This window comes from Megascapheus bottae, chromosome 19 (assembly GCF_031878675.1).
Source record: "Megascapheus bottae isolate mThoBot1 chromosome 19, mThoBot2.hap1, whole genome shotgun sequence".
NCBI classification, from domain to species: Eukaryota; Metazoa; Chordata; class Mammalia; order Rodentia; family Geomyidae; genus Megascapheus; species Megascapheus bottae.
The window spans coordinates 12,759,550-12,787,509 of record NC_143527.1 but is presented as its reverse complement, the minus strand read 5'-3'; the positions used below and the strand labels follow the sequence as shown (position 1 = coordinate 12,787,509).

The 27,960-nt window shown below is 35.1% G+C and overlaps 1 protein-coding gene across 1 annotated transcript in view; it reads left to right on the top strand.

The window, feature by feature from the left end:
- Nucleotides 1–27,960, top strand: part of Wdr7 (WD repeat domain 7) — a 256,133-nt gene that overhangs the window by 26,815 nt on the left and 201,358 nt on the right. The window contains exons 13-14 of the mRNA XM_090353041.1: nt 11,444–11,639; nt 19,945–20,159. Coding sequence (XP_090209167.1) covers nt 11,444–11,639; nt 19,945–20,159 — 411 coding nt within the window. The remainder of the gene's footprint in view (nt 1–11,443; nt 11,640–19,944; nt 20,160–27,960) is intronic.

Sequence of the window (27,960 nt, the reverse complement as noted above, 5' to 3'; positions counted from 1 at the left end):
TGGTTCTCTTAACAGATCCTTTTCATCCTTCTGAGTTCTTGTATATTGTGTTTTTCTATATTATGCTGCAGAACTATAAATGTTGTTTTAATTTTACTAGCAAATTAAGAAAGCTGCACAGAGCACAATGAGATACATGATGGATTTGAATAGCTCTCCAAGGCAAATGGGTTAATTATCAAAATCTGAACTCTAGTTGAGGGAGTCCAAAAGACTGAGTGCTCCAGCTGCTTCGGAACTGAGGTGGATGGAAAGATGAAGAGATGGAGAGAGGAAAGCCACTGTTTCTTTAAAAAAATTTTTTTTTGTGAAGGTTATGTACAGTGTTATAAGTCAGGTATTGAGTAAATTTTTTTTTGAACAATTTCACCCCTTACCTAATTTTCTCCTAGTTTTTTTTTCCCTCTAGACCCACTGTCCTCCAAGTTGTGTAATTCATTTCCAACACAATATCTAGCGAGTGTCACTAGTGAACTTGTTCACCCTTTGTCCCAACATTTCTAGTTCCCCTTCTGCTCCCCTAACCAGATAAACTTACATACACGAAAAATTGTGCAGAAATAAAAAATAGCAACAAAAGGAAAAACAGAAAAAAAAGCAAAAAGGAAAATCAAAACCTTTTGTTTCTATTTCTTGGAGTTCATTTTGATAATCATTGTTTTATATGATCATGTACACATAGCTATTGAACCTTTGAGATCTTCTAAGAGGAGAGTCTCACTGTGTGAATTTTTAGAGCGCTGTTTAATCATGTCCAAGTGTAATTTTTTAAATCTTTTACTGTCCACTGGGTTTGCTTGTAGATTTATAGGTACATGGTTTATATACACAATAGAATTCTGTGGTTTCATCAGAAAGAATGACATTGCTCTATTTGTACGAAAATGGAAAGACTAGGAAAAAATTATATTAAGTAAAATAAGCCAGACTCAAGGAAACATAGATTGCATGTTTCTGCTCATTTGTAGTAATTAAAAAGCCAATGTTTCTTTTGCCTCTAGTACTGCAGCTGTAAAGTCCCTCCAAGTCTCATTAAACAGGATATCAATGATACTTTCTCTCTCACATATTTGCCAGCTTAGTTTCCCTTAACCTGATATTTTTCTTGTATTATAAATTCTGGTGTAGCCAGTGTGGTGGCTCACACCTGTAATCAGTGGCTGAGATCTGAGGATCAAGGTTGAAAGCCAGCCCAGGCTGAAACTCTTTTTTTCCAGTTAACTTCTAGAAAACAGGAAGTGGAGCTTGCCTCAAGGGTAGGGCAGTAGCCTTGAGCTGAAGAGCTCAGGGACAGTGCCCAGGCTGAGTTCAAGTCCCATGCCTCACAAAAATAAATAAATAAGTAAATAAAATAATAAATAAATGAATTCTGGTGTACTTTGTACAAACTAGAAACATTTCATTTCCATGTACATGACTGGTAAAGAAACTAGACTTTGGATGGAAAAAAGTAGTAAGAGGAAAATAATTTTAAAATATCAGGAGTGCAGTATAAAATATTTTCCTTAGTAAGCCAAATAGATTACTTGACTGAAATAACAGGTCAGAATTGAAGAAACCATAAGGTGACTTAAAGAATTTTAGCAATATGTTTTCAAGGAGCTTGCCACATTTTTCTCAATTGATTTTTTTGTTTCAATAGGCTGCAGTCTACAACTTTGTAATTTGTTTATATAATTTATGCATTTATGTATGTGTATATATATATAGAGAGAGAGATGTAATACAAGTATTAAAAATAAAGTAGAAGGCTTAGTATCAAATTCACAGCCTGGTACCAAATATGTACTTAATATTTTTTTTCCTGATTTAAATGATGATTAAATTATCTGAGCCATTTTTCTCCTAGAATTACTTAAAGCAGAAATTGTAGAAAATATTTTTGGATGAATTATTTAGTACCTATGTTATGTTTCTGCATGTGAACAGTTTTTTTTATGTGAACAGTTTTTAAATACGTTTTAAAATGTATTAATATATCAACAGTGATTAGCTTTCATTTTGAAATGTCACATAATCTCCCCAAACATCCAGAAGGTGGCAGCATGGATTTGTGAGAACAGAACATCTAACCTAAACATTAGATTTTACCCAGCTCCTAAAAACAAATATAATGGTGTGAATGGAGTAAACGCCATATTTTTGTGGAAAGTGTTTAATTATTGTGCTTTATTTGCTTTTGTTCTATCATTTTCTTCCCTCAGACACCTGCTCTCTCCCTCTCTTTGCGTTGACATACATTAGTTGTACAAGTGGGAGTTCCATTGTGACATTTCCACATATGTGTACAGTAGATCCTGATTAACTTCACTTGCTTTATTATTCAACCACCTATCTTCAAAACAATTTGCAACAGGTTTCACTGTTGTGTGTTCATACATTCAAATAACTTCAACCACATCCATCCTTATTCACCTTCTTTCTTAGACCTTCCTGCTGCTACCTATGCTTACAACAGATCATTTTTACTTTCCTGTCATTTAGTTTTTATCTTAGTGTGTATTAGTTACACCTAGGAGTTTTGCCATGATATTTCAGTACATGGATATGTTATATTTTGCTTAGAATAAGCCTCTATAGTACTTTATTGAGCTTTTATTCTAAGACAGGATGGAATGTGCTTGCTGGAATTAGCTTTTGTTTCACATTGTTTCATCTGAGTATTTGATATTAACTTAATTTGAATATTACATTTCAAAAGTATTATCTGCAGTGATAGTATATTCTCTGAAGCAAGCAAATTAAATTTTATTAATAAAAATGAAGTAAAAAACAGGAAGCAGGAACCATCATCATCATTATTAGTAGTATAATGTTCTGTGCAATTTTTTCCTTAATACTTAGTTTCCTTCTGTTTTGAAAGCATTCAGATTTTTGTGCATTCTGTTTTTTTTTGTTTGTTTGTTTTTGTTTATTTTGCCAGTCCTGGGGCTTGAACTCAGATTTTGATCACTGTCCTTGGGCTTTTTTCCTTTCCCCTTTTGTGCATTCTTGACCATGATTTTGAGATTAATTTTTTTTGTTAAAGAATTTATTAACATTGATTTTTACATCATATTTCAAATGACAAGTTGAACAAACAAGTGTTCAAGAAAGGAATCTCTTTATACAATCACTGCGACTTAGTTTTTAGAACTTAATCAAAATTAGGGTAAGGGTTTGTATGTCATAGAAACATTAATTTATGAAATAAAACATTATGTCTGTAGAGTCATAGGTTTTTATGTCTATGTAGTTATGTTTATATTTCCATTACCATGTTCATATGCAAATATTGAGTCCTCGCTCTTGTACTCTGGATCTAATAGCCACATATTAAGGATACCATGTGCCTTTTGTTCCCTAGGTCTTGACTTGTCTCACTCAACATGATTTGCTCTAGATTCATCCACTTCCCTGAGAATGCCATTATTTTATCTTGTCTGTTGGCTATGTAAAATTCCATTGTATATATATATATATATACCACATTTTCTGTAAAGATTAATTTTTTAACTAAATAATATATAATGATAAAAGCACATGTATTTATAAATCATGGTTTGGTACTGTTTCTGTGTTACTAAGTATATAATTCTTACAATTTTTTTTAGTGTTATTCTAAATTTATTTAATTTGGGCAAGGTCATTTTAGAATGTTTTCCTTTAATACTAGGGGTAAGAATTAGTATTGGTAATAATTTTTGTAACCTTCAATGGCTTTTCTCAATATTAAAATTCATGTTTAAAATGGAACACATGGGGCTGGGAGTTTAGCCTAGTGGTTGTGTGCTTGCATGGCATGCATGGAGACCACGATTGGATTCCTTGGTACCACATACTTAGAAAAAAGACACAATTACTTGGTTGGATCACTTGGTCCTTTTTTAGAAATTAGATATTAAGGATACAATGAACAGTGCTTTACCTTTTTTTTTCTTAAAAAAGAGACTTATTTCTGAAACTTAAGAAAATTAGAGTTAGCTCTGTGGAAGTCTAAAAATAAAATTCGCATTTAAACATAGTAGGCATTTTTTTTCTCTTCAGGTAGTATATTTAAAAGTGGCATATGATGCATCTTAGTGGCACATTTATGTTGCATTGAAGTTCTGGGAAGTAGAAGAAGCACAAGAAATAATCATTAAGAGACCAGTGGGATTGATTTATGAGCAAAAGAAGCTGGTCATTTATAGCTTGTCTACTGATGGGCATATTTAAAAGGAGGGACGAGAGTGTTCATATACTTAAAGGATATCCATGCAAAGGGAATATTTCTTCAGCAAAAACAGAATTGCTTCTCAGTACCACAAAAGAGAATAATGAAGTTTAGAAAACAAATTAGCAAAAGAAGAAAATAAAAGTATATATTATTTACATTGCAACTGTTGGAAAGTAGAATCATCTCACCAGAGAGCTATTGGATGGGATAAACTAACTGTCTCTAATTTCTGTAATTCATGGCAGATGCTTAGAAACAGGTTACATAAGAGGTTTCTGGGAATGGTTTAAAGCGAAGTCTTGTAAAATGTGTAAGGTCAGACTGGATGACCTAGGTGGTATATTCTGAGTCTATCAGCTTCTGTGATAGCTTGTGGCGTTCTACTCTTCACTAATGTACTATGAAGATTAGTTACTGGCAAATTCAATGAGCCTTCATTTGGATTCAGGTTAGATTTCTTTGAAAACTGAAAATTTGCCTCAGAGGATACTTGTTTTTGTCCAGTATCCTTCCATTTCTCTTTTCCCCAGTTATTTTCATAAAAAAATAGAACATTCGTGGGATTAAATACTCTGTTACTTACTCCTATCCTTTACTTTTAGTCAGCACTTAATGTCATTACTGTACAGTGCTTATAGGACATAATTTGGTGAATTAAAAAATTCCTATTGTTATTGTAAAAGTGGTATACACAGTGGTCACAATTATATAAGCCAGGTCAACATTTCTTTTTTTTTTTTATTGTAATTAGTAAAAGGGTTACATGATATTTGCCAGATAGAAGGTGCATTAATTCACATACATTGGTACCCTTTCACATGTCTTGGTACCCGTTTCCCTCCCCCCCCACACCCCCCACCCGTCTTGGTTTTCCCCCCTTCCCTATCAAATTTCAAATATCCAAATACAAATAAGTTCAATATATCAGATAACAAAGTGAGATACTATACCAATATGAGATAACAAGGGACAGCAAAGGAGATGAGAGACAACATAGTACATTAAGGACAACAATCATTCATTATATGGCTTTTGTTTCAATATCCTGGAGGTCCTTTCAATTAGCTTCACATTATATGTCCTTATGTATCAAGATTTTGCTCTATTGCAAATCTCTGCTAGTAGAGCCCAAGGTTTCTACTGATTATGACGAATGAGGGAAACCATGGAGCCTAAGTTCCTTTGAGTCTGGCTTACTTCACTTAATATGATTTTTTCTAAGTCTTTCCATTTCCTAACAAATGGGGCGATGTCATTCTTTCTGACAGCAGCATAGAATTCCATTGTGTACAAATACCACAACTTGTTGATCCACTCATCAACTGAGGGACATCTAGGTTGGTTCCATATCTTTGCTATGGTGAATAGTGCTGCAATGAACATTGTTGTGCTAGTGGGTTTAGTATGTCCTTGTTTCTGGGTGGTTGGGTAAATGCCAAGTAGTGGAATTGCTGGGTCATAGGGGAGTTCTATGTTTAGCCTTTTGAGGCACTGCCACACTGCTTTCCATAGTGGTTGAATGAGTTTGCACTCCCACCAACAGTGCAGTAGTGATCCCTCCTGGCCACATCCCCTCCAGTATCTGTTGTCATTCGTTTTCCTGATCTTGGCCATTCTAGCTGGAGTGAAGTGGAATCTTAGAGTTGTTTTGATTTGCATTTCTTTTATGAGCAGAGATGTTGAGCATTTCTTCATGTGTCTATAGGCCATTTTTGTTTCTTCTTCAGAGAAGACTCTCTTTAAGTCTTTGGCCCATTTTTTAATGGGATGGTTGTTACTTTGGAGGTTAGTTTTGGAGTGATTCAATTTTTTGAGTTGTTGATATATTTTAGTTATGAGGCCTTTGTCTGTTGTTTGGTTGGTGAAGATCTTCTCCCACTCTGTAGGCTTCCTGATTAGTTTACTAGCTATGTCCTTTGCCATACAAAAGCTCTGCAGTTTAATGCAGTCCCACTTATCCAGCCTTTCTCTGATTTGTTGTGATTCTTGGTCTTTATTAAGAAAGTTTTGAGGTCAACATTTCTTTTTGAACAATGTCACTCCTTCCCTGGCTCTCTCCCAGTTTTCCCTTCCCATGTTTGCCAACCAGTTTGTATAGTTCATTTTCAACATAGTGTCTAGTATTACTGCTATACTTGGTCACTCTTTGTCCTTCCATTTCTAAGCCTCCCCTTACCTTCCTAACGACAGATTAAACGAACAGGACAGAAGAGAAAAAAATGAAACCAGCAATAAAGGAAAAGAACCTCTTGTTTGCATTTCTGGGAGTTCATTTCCATAAATATTATTTTGTATGATCAGATCCACAAAGACCTTGCATCTTTGTGTTCTTCCCCTAAAAATATCCTCCTTTGGTCTCACTGTCTGTGAATGTTTTTCACCTTTATTTGAAGTTGGTAGGATATTCATTCTGTGCTACACGGATTCTCTGTAACAATAAAAATTTTAAATAGAATTTAAGATTAACCACTTTAAGTCAGTTAACAGCAATGATTAGTGAAGTAGAAATTGTGAGACAGTAAATTGAGTTATGGGAAGAAAATTAATAGATTTAAAAAAATTTATTGGTTCTTTTTAATCCGTGTGTGTTGATGTGCTGGTACTGGACTGGCTTCGCTTTTTCACTCTGGATGCTTTGCCATTTGATCCATACCTTCACTTCTGGCATTTTCTTGGCTAATTGGGGATAAGTCTCCTCAATTTGTCTTGAGTGGTGTTAGCCTCGCAGCTCCTCAGATTTCAGCCTTCTGAGTAGTTAGGACAGCAGGCATGCGCCATTAGCTCCAACAAATAATATTTGTGAATCATTTTTATTTTATCTTTCTTTTATATGCTTTTTATTATCTTTAGGTAGTTGTATAAAGGAGTTGTCATTTAACAAAGTAGTTTATGAATAGTTTGTCTTAATCAACGTTACCCTTTTCAACATTCTCACCTATCCCTCTCAACCCACCCTTCCCTGATTTTTCTTCGTTTAGTAGGATAAACATTGAAGTTAATGACTGCATTCTACCCCCCTTCTTGTTTTCATTTATCTACCATCCTCTTGACCCCATCCCAACTCTTTCAAGTATCTGTTTAATGATATTTATTTGGTTGACTTTTAATTTAGCCTTTCTAAGGATTTACACTATTTGAATTCTCCCCTGAATCTACTGTATTTGAGTTAATACATTTGTGTATACTTGCATAGCACTCAAAATACTTACATATTTATAAAAGTTAATTCTAGTTCCACATATGGAAGAAAAAAAATGTAACCTTTGTCTTCTCTTGGCTTGACTTACTTCACATTACTTCAGTTTTTTCCAGGTCCTGTAGGTGTAGTTTTTTCCAGGTCCTGTGTGTAGGGATGTATGTGTGTGTGTGTGTGTGTGTGTGTGTGTGTGTGTGTGTGTGTGTGTTGTGTGTGTGTGTGACAGTACTGGGGTTTTAACTTGGCCTCATGCTTAGTAGACTGGTACTCTACCATTGAGTCATGTCTTCAGTCTTTTTTTAAAAGTTTGTTTTATTTCTTCCCCTTTTTTCCCTATCTGTAACACCTCTTTTTAATTGCAAAAAATGTGGTCGGTGCTGGTAGCTCTTATGTATTATCCTACTTACTCAGGAGGCTGAGAGTTTAGGATTTAGCTTCAAAGCCATCCCTGGGTGATAAACCTTTACATACTTATTTCCAAATCAGCAAAAAGCATGTCAGGTAGAGTACCAGCTGTGAATGAAAAAAAAAAAAAAGAAAATACATGGCTCTGAGTTCTAGTATTTGGGGAAAAGAAGTGAAGCTTTGTAGTTTGACTTCAGTGGCTCATTCCTGTAGTCACAGCTACTTGGGAGATGGAGACTTAGAGGATTGCCGTTTAAAGCTAGTCCAGGCAGAAAGGTCTGCAAGACTCCATCTCTAGCCAAAAAGTCAAAAAGGAGGCCTATGTCAAGTGATAGAGCTCTAGTTGTGAGAGAGCAAGCCAGGCAAGTATCATTCCTTTCAGTTCAAGTTCAGTATCAGCTCCTCCTCCCCCCCAAAAAGGAAGTGGATAAACCTCTTGTTTCTGTATCCTGGAGGTCCTTTCATTTAGCCTCATCCTATATGGCCTTTGTATCTAGGTTTTGCACTATTGTAATCCTCTGCCAGGAGAGTCCTAGGTATGTACTAATTATTACAAATGAGGGAAACCACATCTTACTTAAAATTTTTAAACGTGTTATATACTATATTGCTATACTGTCATTGGTATAAAGTCATGTTTCGGTGACTTTTCCAGCTAAAATGGAAAAATGTGAAGTGGAATGGAATTAACCAAATTATACAATTAGTTATTGTAGGTAAAGTAGCTATTTAGTAACATTGATCTCATGAATTTAATAATAAAGGGATTAATTCAGCTTGAGAGGAAGCTGAACCTAAATCAGGAAAAATTTGAGTTATAAAATACTTTTAAAGAAATACTTCAGTAGTTTTGAGGAAAAATAACATTGTTAATTGTGTTTTATCAAATCTTGTAAATATTTTCATTTAACAGATAGCTGAAAATTATTTATTACTCTTTATTGTTAGACTTAAAAATACAATCAAAGCTGTTCTTGAATGGTTCTTTTCTTTTAAATAGGGTATACATCTGTTGTGTTTATACTGTTTTGTTTTCACATAGGCTGCGAAGGTAACCATCAACTCAGTGCTAATTAGTGGAATCAAAATTAATGAGGTTTTACTGTATAGGCCATTTTCACTGTAGTCCAGTTTTCTTCATATGAGTTGGACTAGCATTTTCTTGAAAGAAGAAAAATTAGACTTATTTTAATCCATAAATAAAAAGCAGAAAGCTATCTTTTCTTGTGAGTTAAATACCTCTAATAACTATGCTTTCTTGGGCTTAGTAATATTGATTCTTTTTTGTTTTCATTCTTGATTATTTTGGCTATTTCAAGACTGCTTTTATTACAGTAAAGCTAAAGTTAACTCTTTAGATACTTTTTATTCTCAAAAATAGTAGATGATTTTGTAAGATTTTATTAATGTGGCTAGAACATATTTCTTTCTAAATCCATCCATATTGCATCATAAGAAATAAAACCTTTCTTGAAAACATCTTTAGGTAAACATGTTTAACATGTTTAACATGTTTAAACATATTAATAAATGCATCTCATGGAAATGAAAAGCTAGAATTTTAAAATTTTCTTTTAGTTATTTTCTAGTCTTTGAAAATTATATCTCCTAATCTTACTGTTTTATGTATTCTTTATTTTTGCTACAGAGCATTTGTATGCTGTAGAGCTTCTAAATATTATGAGGATGGATTGAATTTTCCTTTAATGTCTAAAATGATTTGCCTACCTATCTGTGGGGACGGTGACAGCTCTGGCTGTGAAAGTTCTCTTGAGGAGTTTAAGTTCCTTAGAGAAATGGGGAACCTTTTTTGACTGGCTTATTGACTTGAGTACTCCCTGTTAAATCATAAACTTTGATAAGAAGATATTTGGCTAAGATGGTCTTCAGAGCTCAATGGCTGACAGTAATGGTTTCTCACCTCAGATGTTGATCTACAATAGATCTTAATTTCAGAGACACTCAACATAGTAAAGAATATTGACAAAACTTCGTATTGACTCATTTCTGTACTGTTTGAAAAAAATGATTGGAATTTATGTGAAAATTAATGAATTAAATTTGGACTTGAGAACTAACAAGGCCATTCATTAGGCATGAGGTACTAATTAAGAATTAGTCTTTCCTTCCATCTTGTTGTTGTTTTAGGTTTTGCTGAGTAGCTCAGGCTAATGCCCTGATTTATTCAGAATTTTATTTTAGGTAGTTTACAAATACAAACATTTGATAAAGTGAGTAAAAATGAAGTTAAATCATGATGAAGAAAAAAATGAAAGATACAGGAGTTCACGTTCAGATGTTTATCTCCAAAATTTTTTGCTGTCTTATAGAGAAAATTCAGTCATGAGTTTTTCAGTATTCACAGCATAAAAGGAACAAGTTTTTGCCCAAGTGTGTGCTTTTAAAACCACATCTAATAGGATTACTATAGTTAACACATTTAGACATGAATGATGTTGTAGTGTCTAGTGGAAATCATTATAGCATATTCAAAAGTCTTCACATTTCTATGGTTAATAACAATATTGCTAACAATTACATGGCTTCAGTGTTTTTTTTAATGAATATTTAACCACCTCATCCTTGTTCTTTCACCTTATAACTATCAACATTTCCCCCAGAGAATCAGATAGATACTGATGTTAAACTATAGTCTGCTTAGGGAAAGTCTAAGAGGGTAGGATTTGACAAATGTTTTCTTTAGATTCCTTAGAAGGAAGTATGTGTGTGTGTATATATATATATATATATATATAGGCTTATGTGCACACATAAGCTTACATATATGTGTATTTATATGCATATACACAAAACATATACATCTATATATATGTTTTTTGTCAGTATGACCAGAAGGCCTAATCCAAGTCATTAAAAAGCTTGAAATTGTTCATAAATTATCTTAAGTTTGAAGACTTGGGTTTTTAATTTCCACATTATAATCTGAAACTATATTAAGTTTCTGTTGGTATTGAAAATCGTTACTGTGTTTATATGTCCTTTTCTAAAAAGGGCAAAAATTAGAGATGAGCAGAAATACATTGTGGAGTGTTTAACTGGCTATCATGTGGTTAGTTGAGGTGGTGTCCCTGTTGGCATTATAGATAGACAAGCTGTGAAGGAAACAGATGTACATCTGAAGATAATATGAAATGTCTGGATCCCAAAGCATGATCATGGCAGAGGGACTATGAAAACACTGTTCTTGAGCAAAGATACAGGACAAGGCTGGGTCTAAATGACAACCAACAGAAGGAAGCACTGCAGAAAGCAGCTCTTACAGCAAACAAAGGAAGGTTCATACTGTGAATAAAGAACCCATAGGAACAGATCAATTTTTTTTCCCCCAGCCTGCCTGCTTAGATAAAGCAGTCCTTTTTAGGAAGGTCATTGTACTTAACAGACTTTTCAAAGCACCTTCTCTAGTTTTTCAACTTCATTTAATATTTTTAAGTATTTTAATGATGGAATTGTGTTTTATGTATAGTATAAATAAGGGAGGATTTGTTCAGTGTGACCCAATATTGTGTTTGGCTTTCAGTGATACTGATTATATAGTTAATTTATTTAATTTCATTTAGTAGAGGACAAGATCTTTTTGTTCTACATTTAATGTTAATATAATGAAGTTTTCTTCATTTCAGGCAAGAGTGCAACACTGTGTCTGTTCTGTGGCCAGTGACCACTCAGTAGGACTTCTGAGTTTGCGGGAGAAAAAATGCATCATGTTGGCATCCCGTCACCTTTTCCCTATTCAAGTAATCAAGTGGAGGCCCTCTGATGATTACCTCGTAGTGGGATGTTCAGATGGCTCAGTGTATGTTTGGCAAATGGACACTGGTAAGTGTGAAGAGAATAGAAAACTAAATGAGTAGATTTGGCTTACTAAGAATTAAAGTGTTCCTGTAAAGATAAATGAGCCTTTGAATATAAGACACTTGGATTCTGAATCTTTTTACAACTGTTCCTCTCAATATTTGTGTTTTCTTAAACTTCTCATTATTATCAACAGAGGAATATGTAAGTGTCCTCTTATTTGTTGTACTGTGCCAAGTACTTACAGAATAGTTAATCAGTCCTTGAAGGATTCTGTAGAAGGTAATATATAGATGAGGATGGGTATAGAGGTGGCAAATATAAGTAATACCTGTATGATTCGTAAGAAAAATTGTGAGCAAGTTGATGTCACTGTCAGCAAGATGTATTAGATTTATAAACAGTGGAAAAAGATGAAACGCTTTTTATTTTAACAGCAGAAAAGCAGTGTTGGCCAGGTAACTGTACAAAATCATTGAAATATAAATTGCAAGCTCTAGAAAGAATGTATAAAATTTCAAGTTTCAAGAAATTGAAATCTAGAATAAGTAATGCTTATGTTTAAAAAGCACAGGCAGTAGTCAGTATTTTCCATGGCTTTTCTAGAAATGGTTAAGCATATAGCTAAATGTTTTTTTGTGTATTAGTTTATTAGCACACACACACACACACACACACACACACACACACACACACACACACACACACACACACACACACACATATATATGTGGGGTTTTTTGTTGTTGTTGTTAGTCCTGGCCTTAAGCTCAAGGCCTGAGCACTGTCCTTGGATTTTCTGAAGGCTAAAGCTCTACTACTTGAGCCTCAGCACTATTTCCAGCTTTTTTCTATGTATGTGGTTCCGAGGAATGGAACTCGAGTCTTCGTGCATACTAGGCAAGCAATCTATCACTAGGCCAAACTCCTAGCTTGGGTAGGATTTTTTGAAATACATTTGGTTCTAATTTCACAATCTTCAACTTTGCATTGGAACCTGGGGCTTTGTAGTTTTTAAGCAGATGTTTTACTACTTGAGGCCTCTATCCTCTACTTTATAATTGCTTGTTTGTTCATTTATTCATTTATTTGCTGGTTTTGGGACTTGAATTCAGGGCTTCTTGCTGTTGCATATCTTTTTTCTCTCAAAGCAGTACATATGTCTTATTGTTATTATTAAACATGCTGCTTAACTTACTAGTTTATTGAAGTTGGCAGTATGACTTTACCTACACTTTTCTTGAAGTATTCTTAGAGCATTAAGTTTTTAGAGCAGTAATGCTATAAAGACTGTATTAAAATACTATAGGAAACGGTTTTTTAACTTTTTACCATTATGGCTTTAGCCTTTTCATACAGCCTTTATTATAATGCGAAATGTCCATGGATTCCTGGTTTTTACCAGAACTTTCATCATAAAGGGGTGTTAGATCTTGTCAGATGCTTTTTCTGATTGATCATGTGGTTCTTCTTGTTCCTGTTTGGTGTGATGAACTACATTAATTGAATTGTGCTTGTTTTGAGCCAGTTTTGCATCCCTGGTGTGAATCCCCTTTGATCATAGATATGAATTTTTGTTTGATTAGTTGTTGAAGTCAGTTGGTCAGAATTTTTACTCAGAAGTTTTACATCAATGTTCATCAAAGAAATGGGTCTATACATCTTTTTCTTTGATGGGTCCCTATCTAGTTTGGGGATGAGGTTTATGTTGGCTTCACAGAATGAGTTTGGTTTAAATCTTTGGTTTAGTTTGGGTCCATTAATATTTGCTAGAAATTCTTAATTTTCTTTCAGCACAGAGGCTGGATAAACAGGATTAAACTGCAGAGTTTCTGCATAGCAAAGGACATACCTAGCAAGATAAGTAGAAAAGTCACAGAGTGGGATCTTTACTAGGTATACAACGTATCTAAAATATCCTTAGAGCTCAAAAGCTTAAACTCCTCAACAAAAATCCTCAAAGAAATAACAATCCCATTAATAAGTGTGTTAAAAAGACTTAAAGTGAGACTTCTCTGAAGAAGGAATAAGAATGTCAAGTAGAAACATGAAGAAATGTTCAACATCTCTGGCCATAAAAGAAATGCAAGTCAGGGCCGGGAGTTTGGCCTAGTGGTTAAAGTGCTTGCCTAGCATGCATGAAGACCCGGGTTCAATTCCTCGGTACCACATACATAGAAAAAAGCCAGAAGTGGTGCTGAGGCTCAAGTGGTAGAGCTCTAGCCTTGAGAAAGTCCAAGGACAGTGCTCAGGCCCTGAGCTCAAGCCCAAGACTGGCAAAAAAAAAAAAAAAAAAAAAGAAATGCAAGTCAAAAACAACACAGTTTCCACCTCACCCTAATTAGAATGGTCATTATCAAGAAAACTAATAATAACAGTTTCTGGCAGAGATGTGGCCAACAGGGACCACCACTCCACTGTTGGTGGACATATAAACCTGTTCAACTCTGGAAAGCAGTATAAAGCTTCCTCAAAAAACTAAACATAGAGCTAGCTCCATTATGACTCAGCAGCAATCCCAGTGCTGCGTAGTCACTCAAATAACCATAAACAAGGCCACACTGAAACTACCAGCATGACCATGTTCACTGCAGCATTATTTACCATAGCTAAGATGTGCAATCAACCCAGATGCCCCTCAGTAGATGAATGGAGCAAGAAAATGTGGTGTGTGTGTAGACACAATTGAATTCTGTACTTCCATCAGAAAGAATGACATTGCCCCATTCCTAAGGAAATGGAAAGACTTGGAAAAAAATCATATTAAGTGAAGCAAGTCAAGCAAAACCCAAAGAAACATAGACTGCATAATTTCCCTAATTTGTAATAACTAGACTATGTCTAGGATATTCTTAGCGGAGGATCATAATAGCTCAGTACCTATGTTCATATGACCATACAAGATGATGCTTATCAAAATGAACTAATTGATGCAAGAGTTTCATTTATTACCTGTTGTCACTCTTTTGATTTTTATTCCCTATGTCTTGTACATGAGTTTACCTGATTTGAGGAAGGAAAGGGGACAGCCAGAAACAGAGGAATAAAGAGTGAACAGTGATACTCACTAGATAGCATTGTTTGAAATGAACTTTACAGTTTGGGAGAGAGGAGAGTCAAGGGTAGGGGAAGTTGGAGAAAATGAAGGAGAAGGTAATACTGTTCAAAAACAAATGTACTCATAACCTTACTTATGTAACTATAACCTCTCTGTATATCACTTGTACAATAAAAACTATAAATACTAAGTTGGTATACATAACCTAAACAGAAAAGTAAGGCAAACTTGCCCAGATATTACTTAAATAAATATTACTTTATTCATTGTTTTTATTTATTTATTTATTTATTTATTTATTTATTTCCAGTCCTGGGGCTTGAACTCCAGAACTAGCCACTGTCCTTGGGCTTTCTCAAGGCTATCTCTCTGCCACTGCAGCCACAACACCACTTCTCGCTTTTTCTATGTATATGATACCAAGAAATGGAACTCAGGGCTTCATGAATGCTTGGCAAACACTGTACAACTAGACCGCACTCCTGGCCCATAGTAGTATGGTATCACTTTTTTTTTTAACATTTAAGAAAAGCTTAATATATGGTAAATATTTCAGATGCTTCAAGTATATTTATAAATGATATAGAATAAAATATGACATTCTTTGTGGGACCTTACTGAAAATAGTCACTTTTCTATTAACTTTTTTAGAAGGAAATGACAAATGGTCCTAACTGTAGGGATACTAGAGGACTTATTACTATGATCTCCTTAGTTAATCTAACCTAGAACAATTTAAATAGTATTGATATTTTATAATTATCCTCTGAACTTCAGGAGCATTTGGGTCAACCATATGTTACTGTGACAGTCTTAAATCAAGTTAAAATAGAGCAGTTAAAATAGAGCAGCTGAATTTGTTTTTTATTTTACCCATAGTAGAGATAAGTATTTCTTTTTTTTCTCCTTGCTGTTCAAGCTGAAGGTAGTGATAGAAAGGTCCCAGGGGAGTCAGTAAGGTACATCCTGAAGGTATTGACATTATTTATTTATTAAATAAATAAAAAATGAAGAAAGATAAATCAGATTCAGCAAGAGTTTGATGTAGGAAATGTATTTAAACTAGGAAGGGTTCTTGCTTTTTCATTTTAATGCTTTGAGAATGCAGTTTCACAAATGAAGCCATATTAAACCTGTTCATGCATACTAGGCCATTTTCTCTTTGGTCAGAAATCAGTTAAACAGATTGCTTCTACCTTAAAAACACTTAAAAGGTCTTTGTATGCATTTTTGTGGTTATTTTTCCCTTTAAATAGGTAGTTTTTGTCTGTGGACTTTATTTACTAATGAGGTTAATGCTAACTAATACAAAATTTACTTAGAGAGCTGTAAGTCTAGAATCTTTTATTCTTTCATTGTAATATCTTTATTAGATCCATTGACAATTTAATATTGTTGAATCCATAAAATATTATTTTTGCTTATCTGTAAATAGTTGCACAGTGTAGACACTAGGATTTGACTAGATAAACCTTTTGACTCCCACGTAATTACTTATTAAAGGGATCACTTACCTAGCTGTTGCATGCTTATACCTGACCTATTTATGTGCTTTAGGAATCATCTGTCTTGTTCTTTACATTTGCTCTTCTCAGTAAATGTTTATGTCATCCCTGTAGTCAGTCCTTTGACTAGGTCAGAATCCTGCCTGCTTAGCAAATATTGGCATATCTAAAGTGATGAAAGATGTTACAAAAGGTTCCTGTTACCAAGCCTAAACAGAATTTTCATGTGCTCATCTTTATTTTCTTTACTATGTCAGTATTGGAATTTCTATTTGTATTCCCATTTGCATGTGTATAATTATTAGATTTTTTTTTTTTCTAGTCCTGGGCTTGAGCTCAGGGCCTGAGCACTGTCCTTGGACTTTCTCAAGGCTAGAGCTCTACCACTTGAGCCTCAGCACCACTTCCAGCTTTTTTGTATGTATGTGGTACCAAGGAATCGAACCCGGGTCTTCATGCATGCTAGGCAAGCACTTTAACCACTAGGCCAAACTCCCAGCCCTAATTATTAGATTTTTTAAAAACAAATTTAAATACCATTAATGCCAGACAAATATTATTAGAAATCTGTGTATAATAGATCATCAGTTTGCTATGTTGTTGCCTTCTTATTCATTTTCTGCCTGTGTTTTTATTCTTATTATTTTTTCATATAATTTTTATTGTAATTAATAGAAGGGTTACATTACATTCGCCAGATGGGAGGTGCATTACTTCACATACATTGATACCCTTTCTCATGTCTTGGTCCCCATTTCCCTCCCCCCCACCCCTACCCTCATCTTGTTTTTCCCCATTCCTATCTAATTTCAAATAACAAAATACAAATATATCCAATATATCAGATAACAAAGTGAAATACTGTAATAATATGAGATAACCAAGGGAAAGCAAAAGAGATGAGAGATAACATAGTACCTTAAGGACAACAATCACTCATTATATGGCTTTTGTTTCTATATCCTAGAGGTCCTTTCATTTCCCGTCATACTGTATGGCCTTATGTATCTGGGTTTTTTTTTTTTTTTTTGCCAGCCCTGGCTTGAGCTCAGGGCCTGAGCACTGTCCTTGGACTTTCTCAAGGCTAGAACTCTACCACTTGAGCCTCAGCACCACTTCTGGCTTTTTTCTATGTATGTGGTACCGAGGAATTGAACCTGGGTCTTCGCGCATGCTAGGCATGCACTCTACCACTAGGCCAAACTCCCGGCCCTGTATCTAGGTTTTGCTCTATTGCAAATCTCTGCTAGAAGAGTCCAAGGTTTCTACTGATTATGGCAAATGAGGGAAACCATTTAGCCTATGTTCCTTTGAGTCTGGCTTACTTCACTTAATCTGATTTTTTTCTAAGTCTTTCCATTTCCTTACAAATGGGGAGATGTCGTTCATGAAATGCACATTCAACTCATCTGTTTAAACCAAATTTTGAGATGTAGCAAAGAATTATGAAGTAATGCTTAAGTATGTATTTTGAAATGTATGTATAAAGCACTAAAATAACCTAAATGTGTGTAGAAGATCAGTCTTAAGTGAGTAAATTCTTGGTATGTGTGCCATTCTTGTTTAATACTAGTTTTTAATCAGGTTTCCTTTATGTTTATTTTGGAGTATTTAAATTGTTGATTTTGGGTTTTTTTGTTAGAATGGCCAAAAAGAAATCAGCCTTTTGTTTTCAGTGGATAGATATTTAAGACTTTTTCCTATTTTTTTGTGTTATATTTAAGGCAATACTATCTGCAATATTCATACACATATATGTTTGAATATGGTACAGTTAGCATAAATCTTAGGATGGGAATGGCTTTGTTAACATAAATGTGAGTTTTAAATTTAATAGAATTTTTCAAATAAAAGATAAAAACTAATTTTTATTTATGCTAAATGTGTATTATTTCTCTCTTACCCTTAAAAATGCAGAATATCTGTCTTGATAAGCAAGAAACAGTACTGCTGCTTCAGCTTAGAATTTTTTGATTATTAGTGAGATTAATATCTTCATTGAATTATTGCCCATTTATATTTGTATTCTTTGTAAAAGATTTTATTGAAGTATAAAGGAGTTGCAGTTACATTTGTCATGTTACATTTCTATTCCTATTTTTATTTATTTATTTTTTTGATCGGTCATGGACCTTGAACACTGGGCTTGGATGCTGTCTCTGGGCTCTTCAGCTCAAGGCTGGCATGCGACCATGTGAGCCACAGCGCCACTATATTTCTATTCTTAATTGTTCATATCCTTGGAATAAAAATAGGTTGGCTCTTTTCTCATACAAAAGAATTTTACAGTATGAACAATGTCTCAACAAATTAGAAAATTGTGTCAGGACCACAACTCAGCAGCTTTTGTGTAGTTTACAGTGTGGAAAGATATATCAAAAGTATTACCTTCATATTATATTAGCCAAGAGTATTATGGAAAAAATAAAGGAAAGAAAAGAATTGATTTACAAAATGGTTACAAGGCAGGCTAGTTGGCTCACGCCTATAATCCTAGCTACTCAGGAGGCTGAAATTTGAGGATCATGTTTCAAAGCCAGCTGGGGCACTAAAGAACCTGAGAGTTTTATCTCCAAGTAATCACCAGAAAATGGGAAGTCCCGCTGTGGCTCAAGGGGAAGGGCATTAGTCTTGAGCTAAAGAGCTCAGAGTTCAAGCCCTATGACCCACAAAAAAAAAAAAAAAATGGTTATGGTCCTACCACCAGGAAAGTTCTATTAGATTAAAGAGAAAGAGTATGAAAGGAGATTGAGATGATGGTGCTTGCATTACTCAGGAAGAGGTGTATGTACTAACTTAAATAAGAACTGTGTAGATAGGGAGATAGGGACACATGGAAAGGAAGGCCAAATGAAAATGTCCTGAAGCAGTTACAGGAAGAAGCAGGAGTTGTTGTCACAAACATGGAAACATATTTGGGTCTTGAAAATAAGGATCAAGAGATCTGTAGCCTAGAGGGCTGAGGATATAATGTGGTACTAAAGTATTTGTCAAGAATGCCCTAATCTGTGGGTTCACTCCAGCACTGCCCCCTCCCACTTAAAAAACAAAGAAAAGAAATGGAGAAATTATAACAGCCCCACTTTGTTTGTGGAGAAAGAGAAGCTTTAAAATTGATTTAAGTAGAAAAGGGAACACATTTTGCTAAGTTTTTTTTTTTGTTTGTTTATGATTGGTTAGTAACTTGGAACAAGGTCTTATCTTCGAATTTGATTTGTACAATAGTGTCATGGAGTTAGAGTAGGCAAGGAAATCAACTTGAGAAATTAGAAGAATAGAAAAGCCTGAGGAGGCCAGGCATAGTGGCTCACGCCTATAATCCTACCTACTCAGGAGGCTGAGATCTGAGGATCTCGTTCAGAGCCAGCCCAGACACAAAAGTCTTGAGAATCTTATCTCCAATTAACCTCTAGAAAATGAGAAGTGGCACTGTGGTTCAGGGGGTAGGGCAATAGCCTTGAGCTGAAGAGCTCAGGGACACACCCAAGCCCAGAGTTCAAAGCCCACAACCAACAAAACAAAACAAAAAGAAAGAAAAAGAAAAAGCTAGAGGAGAAACTGAAATCTTGAAATCAGGCTTTGAACTGGTCATTATTGGGTAGTTGTGTTAGGGGCCGTGTGGACAGGAAGATTATTAGAGTAAAGAAATATAAGAAGATGGTTTTAGGATGCGTTCCTGCATAAAAACATTAATGCCATCTTTTCCATACTTAAACACTATCTAAAATTTTATAAAGTAATGTCTGTGAATGTATTTACCTCCTAGGGGCCTTGGATCGTTGTGTGATGGGTATAACAGCTGTAGAGATATTGAATGCTTGTGATGAAGCAGTTCCTGCTGCCGTAGATTCACTGAGTCATCCAGCCATCAACCTCAAACAAGCCATGACAAGACGTAGTCTTGCTGCTCTTAAAAATATGGCCCATCATAAGTTGCAAACCCTTGCTACTAATCTCTTGGCTTCTGAGGCATCTGATAAGGTGAGTTTTGTATGTTATTCAGCATATCTTTGGTATGTCTAAGAGAATTTTTTTTTTTTTAATCAGTCTTGGGGCTTGAACTCTGGGCCTGGGTGCTGTCCCTTGAGCCACAGCGTCACTTCCTGTTTTCTGGTGGTCAATTGGAGATAAGAGTCTCATGAACTTTGTGCCTGGGCTGGATTTGAAACTCAATCCTCAGATCTCAACCCCTGAGTAGCTAGGCGTGAGCTGCCACCATGCCAAGCGAGAATAATGGAAAATAAGATTTTCACTTCTATTTATTTAACATAATAGTTTTAATAGTCTTACTTTTAACATTTTGAAAAGTAAGTTATTTTTAACCACTCAAATAGTTTAAAATTATTTCCCCTGAATTGACATCATTTTCTGATAATCGAAATCCTACTATATATATTTTTATTATGACTTTCTGGTAATCTTTCTGTGGAAAAACTGAGTAATAGTTAATGTTCTTCAGAGGAAAAGACAATAGGTTCAATTTAGACATCTATATTTTAGATATATCATTTGTTTGGTAATTAATTTTTTTATTTTTTATTTTTTTTGGCCAGTCCTGGGCTTAAGCTCAGGGCCTGAGCACTGTCCTTGGATTTTTCACAAGGCTAGAGCTTTACCACTTGAGCCTCAGCACCACTTCTGGCTTTTTCTAAGTATGTGGTACCAAGGAATCGAACCCGGTCTTCGTGCATGCTAGGCAAGCATTCTACCACTAGGCCAAACTCCCGGCTGTGGTAATTAAGTTTTGATATGAGTAATGTTTGGTCACAAAAAGGATGTAGGAAAATATTTGATAATAGGAATGATGGAATGGCACAGTTAGTGGAAATTTTATGTGACCTAGTCTCAAACTTTCCTAACTTATCAAGATGAGTCACTTCTTAGCAGAAAACCATCTTATTAAAATAAATTCTGATTAATTAATTACCTATTTTTACTTTTGTAAGTGCTGGATAAGAGTTGGTTGGTGACATTTGTTTCCTTTGATATTATTAGGACCAGGATATCTCTAGTAATAGTTTGGTAAAACTTGCAGACAATCCAGTATTTTTACAAGAATCATTAACATCCTAATATATATAAATACTTATTAAAATTATTTATTGGTGCAAAAATGTCTGTTTTCATTCTCTCTTATTTTTGGATTTTCTTTTTCTTCATAAAAAATAAGTTAGCGATGTAAATAACAAAGGGTTGGAAAGACTTATCTACAATTTGACCACTAGCCATGAATTAGTGAGCGCTGGAAACATGAAATACTGTAGACAGGTTTACTTACCCATTTCCTTAGTAATTGGCAGTAATATTGCCTTTTGGTCATTTTTTCCTTTCCTAAAATATGAATGTTTTCTTGGATCTGTTATATTGTATATTTCATAAATTGAATCCACAAAATCCTTCTGTGTTTTTCCTTCATGCTTTTCATCCCAAGCTTATGGAGAAATCATATAAATTGTACCTGTTATTTCTTCCACATAATTGTCCCTAGGAATTCAGTATTCATAGAACATTGTCTAATTATTTGACATGCTGTATGATTTTAATTTTAGCAAATATATAAACTAAATGAATTGAAGAGCATACATATGTAGTTTATTTTTTATTGATGTTATTCCTTAAAAACAAATCCATTCTTTTTCATAATGGCATCTTCCAGAATAAAAACTTAGAAAAATAATTATATAGTTAAAAAAATCAAGAATAATACAGTAACATTTATGAATGGCTTTCCAAAGTGGTCATGGTCCATTATGTGATTTTTACAGTCTTGTTTGTCCCTGTTTTAATAGCGCATTTTATAGTGCAATTAGTGATAAAAGCATCAGATATCAGAGACACTACACTTTTGTATTGTAAAATATATTGCTTGTGAACCTCCTTGGTCTTGTAGGGGTGGTAATTGTTGCCTCGCCTACAAGGGAAACAATTATAGACAAGGGGAAAAGGCTTAGGAAGCTGAGGCTGCAGGAGGATAATCACTTTATAAAAAATGTATGTTAGCTGGACCATTAGGGATTTCTCTAACTATTTTCTCATGTTGGGTTTGAGGCTCCTCTGAGGGGAATATTTAAAGAGCTGTCCTATGGATGGCTTCCTAACCTCAGGAGATATAAGCCATCCAGAGTTTAAGAAAACAAACCCCAAAACAAAAAAACTACATGACTGAGAACCTTTCTGTGGGATGAGATTCATTCTTGTAGAGTACATCTTATTTTTTACAGCAGTCTTCCAATGAAAAGTAAAGTGTGTGTTGGGATAACTTATACAAAGTATTCTACTTTTGCCTTGTTAGCTTCATGTTAGCTATCAGAGTTAGATGGAACTATTATTTTATCTTTTGAATTATGTTTGTACTTCAATCAAGTATAATTTACTGTGCTATGAATTTTTTCTCTCAAAACAGCAAGAAGGTATTAGGTAAAAATAGTCTTTGTCATGGCATTGTTCCTTTCACTTCTAGTTGTCTTCAGACATATATCTTATTTTCCCATAAATTATAATGACTTAAATACTTGCCTAATTCTTTGTATTGAAATCCCATCTTTATGAGGCTTAGGATTTTGATCTACTAGTTGCTGTGATTTCCTTACAACATCTAGCAGCAGCCATACAATTTGTTGTATTGATGACGTGTAACAGAAAGTACTAATGTCTTTTGTTTTAGCTTCTTGATTCCCCTTTCTCTCACAATTGTCCTGAGATCTCTGCTTTGCTGACTCAGGTTGGTTCCATTTCACCAGCCTTTAGATGGGGTCACTGATAACTTTTCTCTTCTGTTCAGTTTTTCATTCTCCTCCTTGGTATTGTTAGGGTTCCAATTTAGCCTGGAATTATTTCAGTGTGGCCTCTCCTTACTCAGGTTCCTGAGTTGCTCAATTGAAACACTATTGATATTTTGTAGTGCGTTGTTCTTCAGGGTTACAGGGCTCTATTCCATAATTTAAGATATTTGGTAGCATTTTCTTCTTCCCATTTTAGGCCAGTAGTGCTGCTCTACCCCAGTTGTGATAATCAGATGCCTTTAAACCATGCCAGTGTCTCCTAAGAGGCAAAATTGCCTCTGGTTTAAAGCAACTGATGAGAAAAGACTGAAATAGTAGGAATTCTGTATATTAGATCCTATTCTTCTTTCTGCTATCCATCCTATATTTACTCTCTTGCCTCCTTTAGGTTTTCTCACTCCTTAGCATCTTTCCTCCCTCTGGCAGGAGAAGTTGGCCTGAATATACACTGTGACCTCTTGGATGAGTTTTTTGTTTGTTTGTTTTGCCAGTCATGGGGCTTTAACTCTGGCCCTGGGTCCTGTCCCTGGGCTTGTTTGGCTCAAGGCTAGTGCTTTACCACTTAAACCACAGCTTTACTTCCAGCTTTTTCTGTGATTAATTGGAGATGAGAATCTTTTGGACTTTCTTGCCCCAGCTGGTTTTGAACCTTGAACCTCATATCTCAGCCTCTTGAATAGCTACAATTAAAGGCATAAACTACAGGCATTGGGCTTGGATGAGTTTTCATAAGGCATTTGCTGCAGATACTGGCTGGTTCTTGAGAGATCTTGGTGTCAAAGGGATTTTATCAGTAAGGCCATGCATACTTTACTACCATGAAGTTCATTTTTAAGGTAGTCTAGTATATATGTAATACTAAACTCACATTTACATGATGGCTATTCTTGTACCATCAGAATAAGTTTTTAAAATGGGTAGGCAACAAGATTAAAGAAATTGAAAAATGACTAGGATGATTTTGTCTTCACCTTACATTTCTCTCCCTGTTGTCTAATTAGTCAAAAGCCTTTAAAAAAAAATGAATGGGCTATATTTGCAAAGGTCAGTAGCTTTGTATTCTGTGTAACTAGGTTAGAGAATGGAATTTAGAGGCCAAATGTAACCTACCAAAAACATATTCTGTTTTCTTACTGCAGAATTCACTGTGTAAAATAATTTTTGTATTGACTTTATGATTCACTGTGAAAAGGGCACTGTAGGGAATGGACAGGGACAAGCCGAATTATATTGTATACTCAGGCCTTGACTAGTGAACTGTTTCCACTCTCAGAAGCATTCGTATATGTGTGACCTTTGAAGAATCAATTAAACATTTTTAAATTCTATCCCTAAAATTTAATGAATATTTTAGTAGGAAATATAAGTATGTTGTGTGTATATTTATTGTACATTACAAATAAAATTCAGTTTTGTTTGCTGCAGTTGGTTTTTAGAACAAAACTTTGTATTAACTAATATTTGTTTAGTGTTTAAAAAGTTATAGAGCCTTGACTAAGTTATTCAGTGTTAACAAAAGAAGTAAAAGACTGTCAGAGGAGAATTTACTTCTTCAATTACATGGAAGAAACATGTCACTTCCATGTGTGAGAAATACTGAAAGATGTTTGAAATAATACTCTAATGATAAAATTATGTTCTTCTTATATGTAGGGTACTTATTAGCTTTTGTGATTATCTGATATTGAGACCTTAAAAAAATTCTGTGAGTCTGACACAATGGCAGATATGATACATGAAAAAGTAATACCAAATTTTGACTGATTTCCTGAGTGCTTGCATTTTTTTCTTTTTTCTTTTTCCTTTTTTCTTTCTTTCTTTCTTTTTTTTTTTTAACCATTCCTGGGACTTGAACTCAGAGCCCAGGCACTGTCCGTGGGCTTTCTCAAAACTACCATCCTGCCACTTGAGCCACAGCACCACTTCTAGCCTTTTCGTGTATGCGGTACCCAGGAATTGAACCTAGGGCTTTGTACATGCTAGGGAAGCACTCTGCCACTAGACCATGCTCCCAGTCCCAGTGCTTGCATTTTTTTTTTTTTTTTTGCCAGTCCTGGGCTTGAGCTCAGGGCCTGAGCAATGTCCTTGGACTTTCTCAAGGCTAGAGCTCTACCACTTGAGCCTCAGCACCACTTCTGGCTTTTTTCTATCTATGTGGTACCAAGGAATCGAACCCGGGTCTTCATGCATGCTAGGCAAGCACTTTAACCACTAGGCCAAACTCCCGGTCCCAGTGCTTGCATTTTTTTTTTTTTTTTTTTTTGCCAGTCCTGGGCTTGAGCTCAGGGCCTGAGCACTGTCCTTGGACTTTCTCAAGGCTAGAGCTCTACCACTTGAGCCTCAGCACCACTTCCGGCTTTTTTCTATGTATGTGGTACCGAGGAATCGAACCTGGGTCTTCATGCATGCTAGGGAAGCACTTTAACCACTAGGCCAAACTCCCGGCCCCAGTGCTTGCATTGTTAAATGGAGAGTAGCAACTAGAAAATTTCTTTCTTTTATGTAATTACTTGTGCATTAAAATGTGGATGTTGTGTGTTCTCTGAAATGTCAGGATCATTTAGATATCACGAGATGCTATTAGGGGGGATATTTTTAAAATATAACTTTTCAATGGGGCATATTACAAATGCTTACCTTTATTAAGCACTTATGGATGTTCATTAACTTTTTTTGGTAACTCAGCACGGACTGGTTATTGTAGTGTGTTGTAGATTTAATTAATACAGTATGAACATTTTCTTCCTTATTAACTTTCTAAGACTGGCATCATTTTCTAAATTTTTTCTTCACAAATATTTTTTCTCTGATACTCTTTTGGTGAACTGTTATGGCAATTGCTGCCATAACTGTTTCCTGTCATGGGGTTTGAACTCAGGGCCTGGGCACTGACCTTGAGCTTTCTCAAGGCTAGCCTTCTGCCACTGGAGCCACAGCATCACTTCCAAGAATACACAATGAGAATATAGACTGAGTTTTCAATTAAAAAAAAGTATATAAACCAGCAAAAACACAGAACTGAGAACATATTTATCTTCAGAAGGACTAAAGAAATCAGGTATTGCTTGATTTTTAGCAATTTAACTTTCTGGTACTTAGATATTCCCTTAGTTTTTAATCCTGCTGCAATTTCCAAAAGTTCTTGTATCTCTGTTTCTGGGTATTCTTCTAGGTTGAATTCCTAATTTATTTCATTAAGGTTGAACTCATACTGGCCTCAGTCGTATGTGCTATCTAATCTGTGAGCTGTAATCTAAATAGAGCCCTTGAACTAAGAATAAGTTTTTGTTTCTAAGACTATAGTAGAAACCAGTAACAGTGGTCTGTAATCCTACTCAGTAAGTTGAGATCTGAGGATCAAAGCCAGCCTGGGCAGGAAAGGCCTGTATAGCGTTACTATGCATCTCATATAGTATGACATCTAGTATGCTGAAAATCTCGACAGGTGTGCAGATGCTGGTTTATTATAAATAGCCAAATAGAAAAAAAATGTGCCTTAAGTGTAATTAGTATAGCCTTAGTAACTCATTTGGTTACTAAATGTTACATTTTTTTTTAGCATTGTGCCATTTATCCTTTTATGTCTGATCAGGCTGTCCCTTGGCATCCAAAAACTACAGACTGTAAGTTGAAAAACACTGTACTGTATTCATGGTTCAGTTAATTAGAACAGTAGATGGCTAGGAACCGTGACAATGATTTTGAAGTCTTGAAGTTTTCCCAATGTGTAACTCATTTGATACTTTGTCTGACATGATATTGAAGCCCTACAATTAATGGGTAGAATCTGTCATCCAGCCATTCAGTTGGTCAGTCACCTCAGGGAAGGGCTGTGTTCCACTATCAAGGATAGGAAGTAGAGTAGGTTTTGAAGGCAAGTGGTTAGAATTCTATATGTTGTACTTGGTCTACTGGAATAGGCAAAATATATTACAAAACCTTTATCTCTTCTTGTGTGTAAAAATACCTGATTTTTCTTTTTATTAAAATGTTTTATTAGCATGCATTAGTTGTACAGAGGGGAGGGATTCACTGTGACATTTCCATGTATATATGCAGTGTACCCCATCAACTTTCTCAAAACCATTTCAACAAGTTTCATTTATTTTCATACATGCATGTAAAGTCTTTCAAGCTTACTTTTATTCAAACTATTTTAGTCATTCTTTTTTTTAAACATATTAATTATACCAGAGAGTTTCACCATGCTGGATTGCACCCTTGCCTAATTCCTGATCTTATGAGCCTGAGTCCCCTGACTCTGTCCCTGTGAAGGTCAAATCAGGAAGAGTGGGCAGCTTGTCCCTTCTGATCCTTTGACACTTGGTTTGTGTTTGCAGTCCTTGGTTTGTGTTTCAGTATCAGGGAATCACCCTTAGTGTTTGATGGCTTACAATTGATGGTTCATTCTTGGAGAAGCTGTCCCATGCTCTGTGGAATTTTTACCCACTACACGCTGTTATCACTCCCAGGTTGTGACTAACCAAGACATTATCAATCATCCTGTAGGGGTTGGCGTGTGAAGGAGGGGTCCACCATTAGCTATGCCATATGAAGACCTCCTCAAGTAACCATATAGTATTCCTTTTTAATGTTTCTAGTGCTCAGTGCTGGAAAGAATACACTGAAACATAAATAACCCAGTGTTTGGGTATAGTGTGGAGTACACTCACCCCTCTTTACCACCTCCCTCATTGCTCCAGAATCTCTTCAGAACTAATACTCAGAACCTCTTGATAGCTAGAGTTGTTCAGAACGTGTGGAAAATGTCAGGAACCTGACTTCCTCTTCTATTGTCACCATTGACTTATTGTGTGACCCTGAGTGAAAGACTTATCTTTTAGCTTCTGCTTGTTTTTAGGTTTAAAATAGGAACATTTGAGTTATAGTGAAGTTAAGTGGGACAAAACATTTATCATAATAATTGTTCACCACATTCTACTTGAATACTCTTGATTGATAGATTGATTGATTGATTGATGTATTCATTCAATATATAC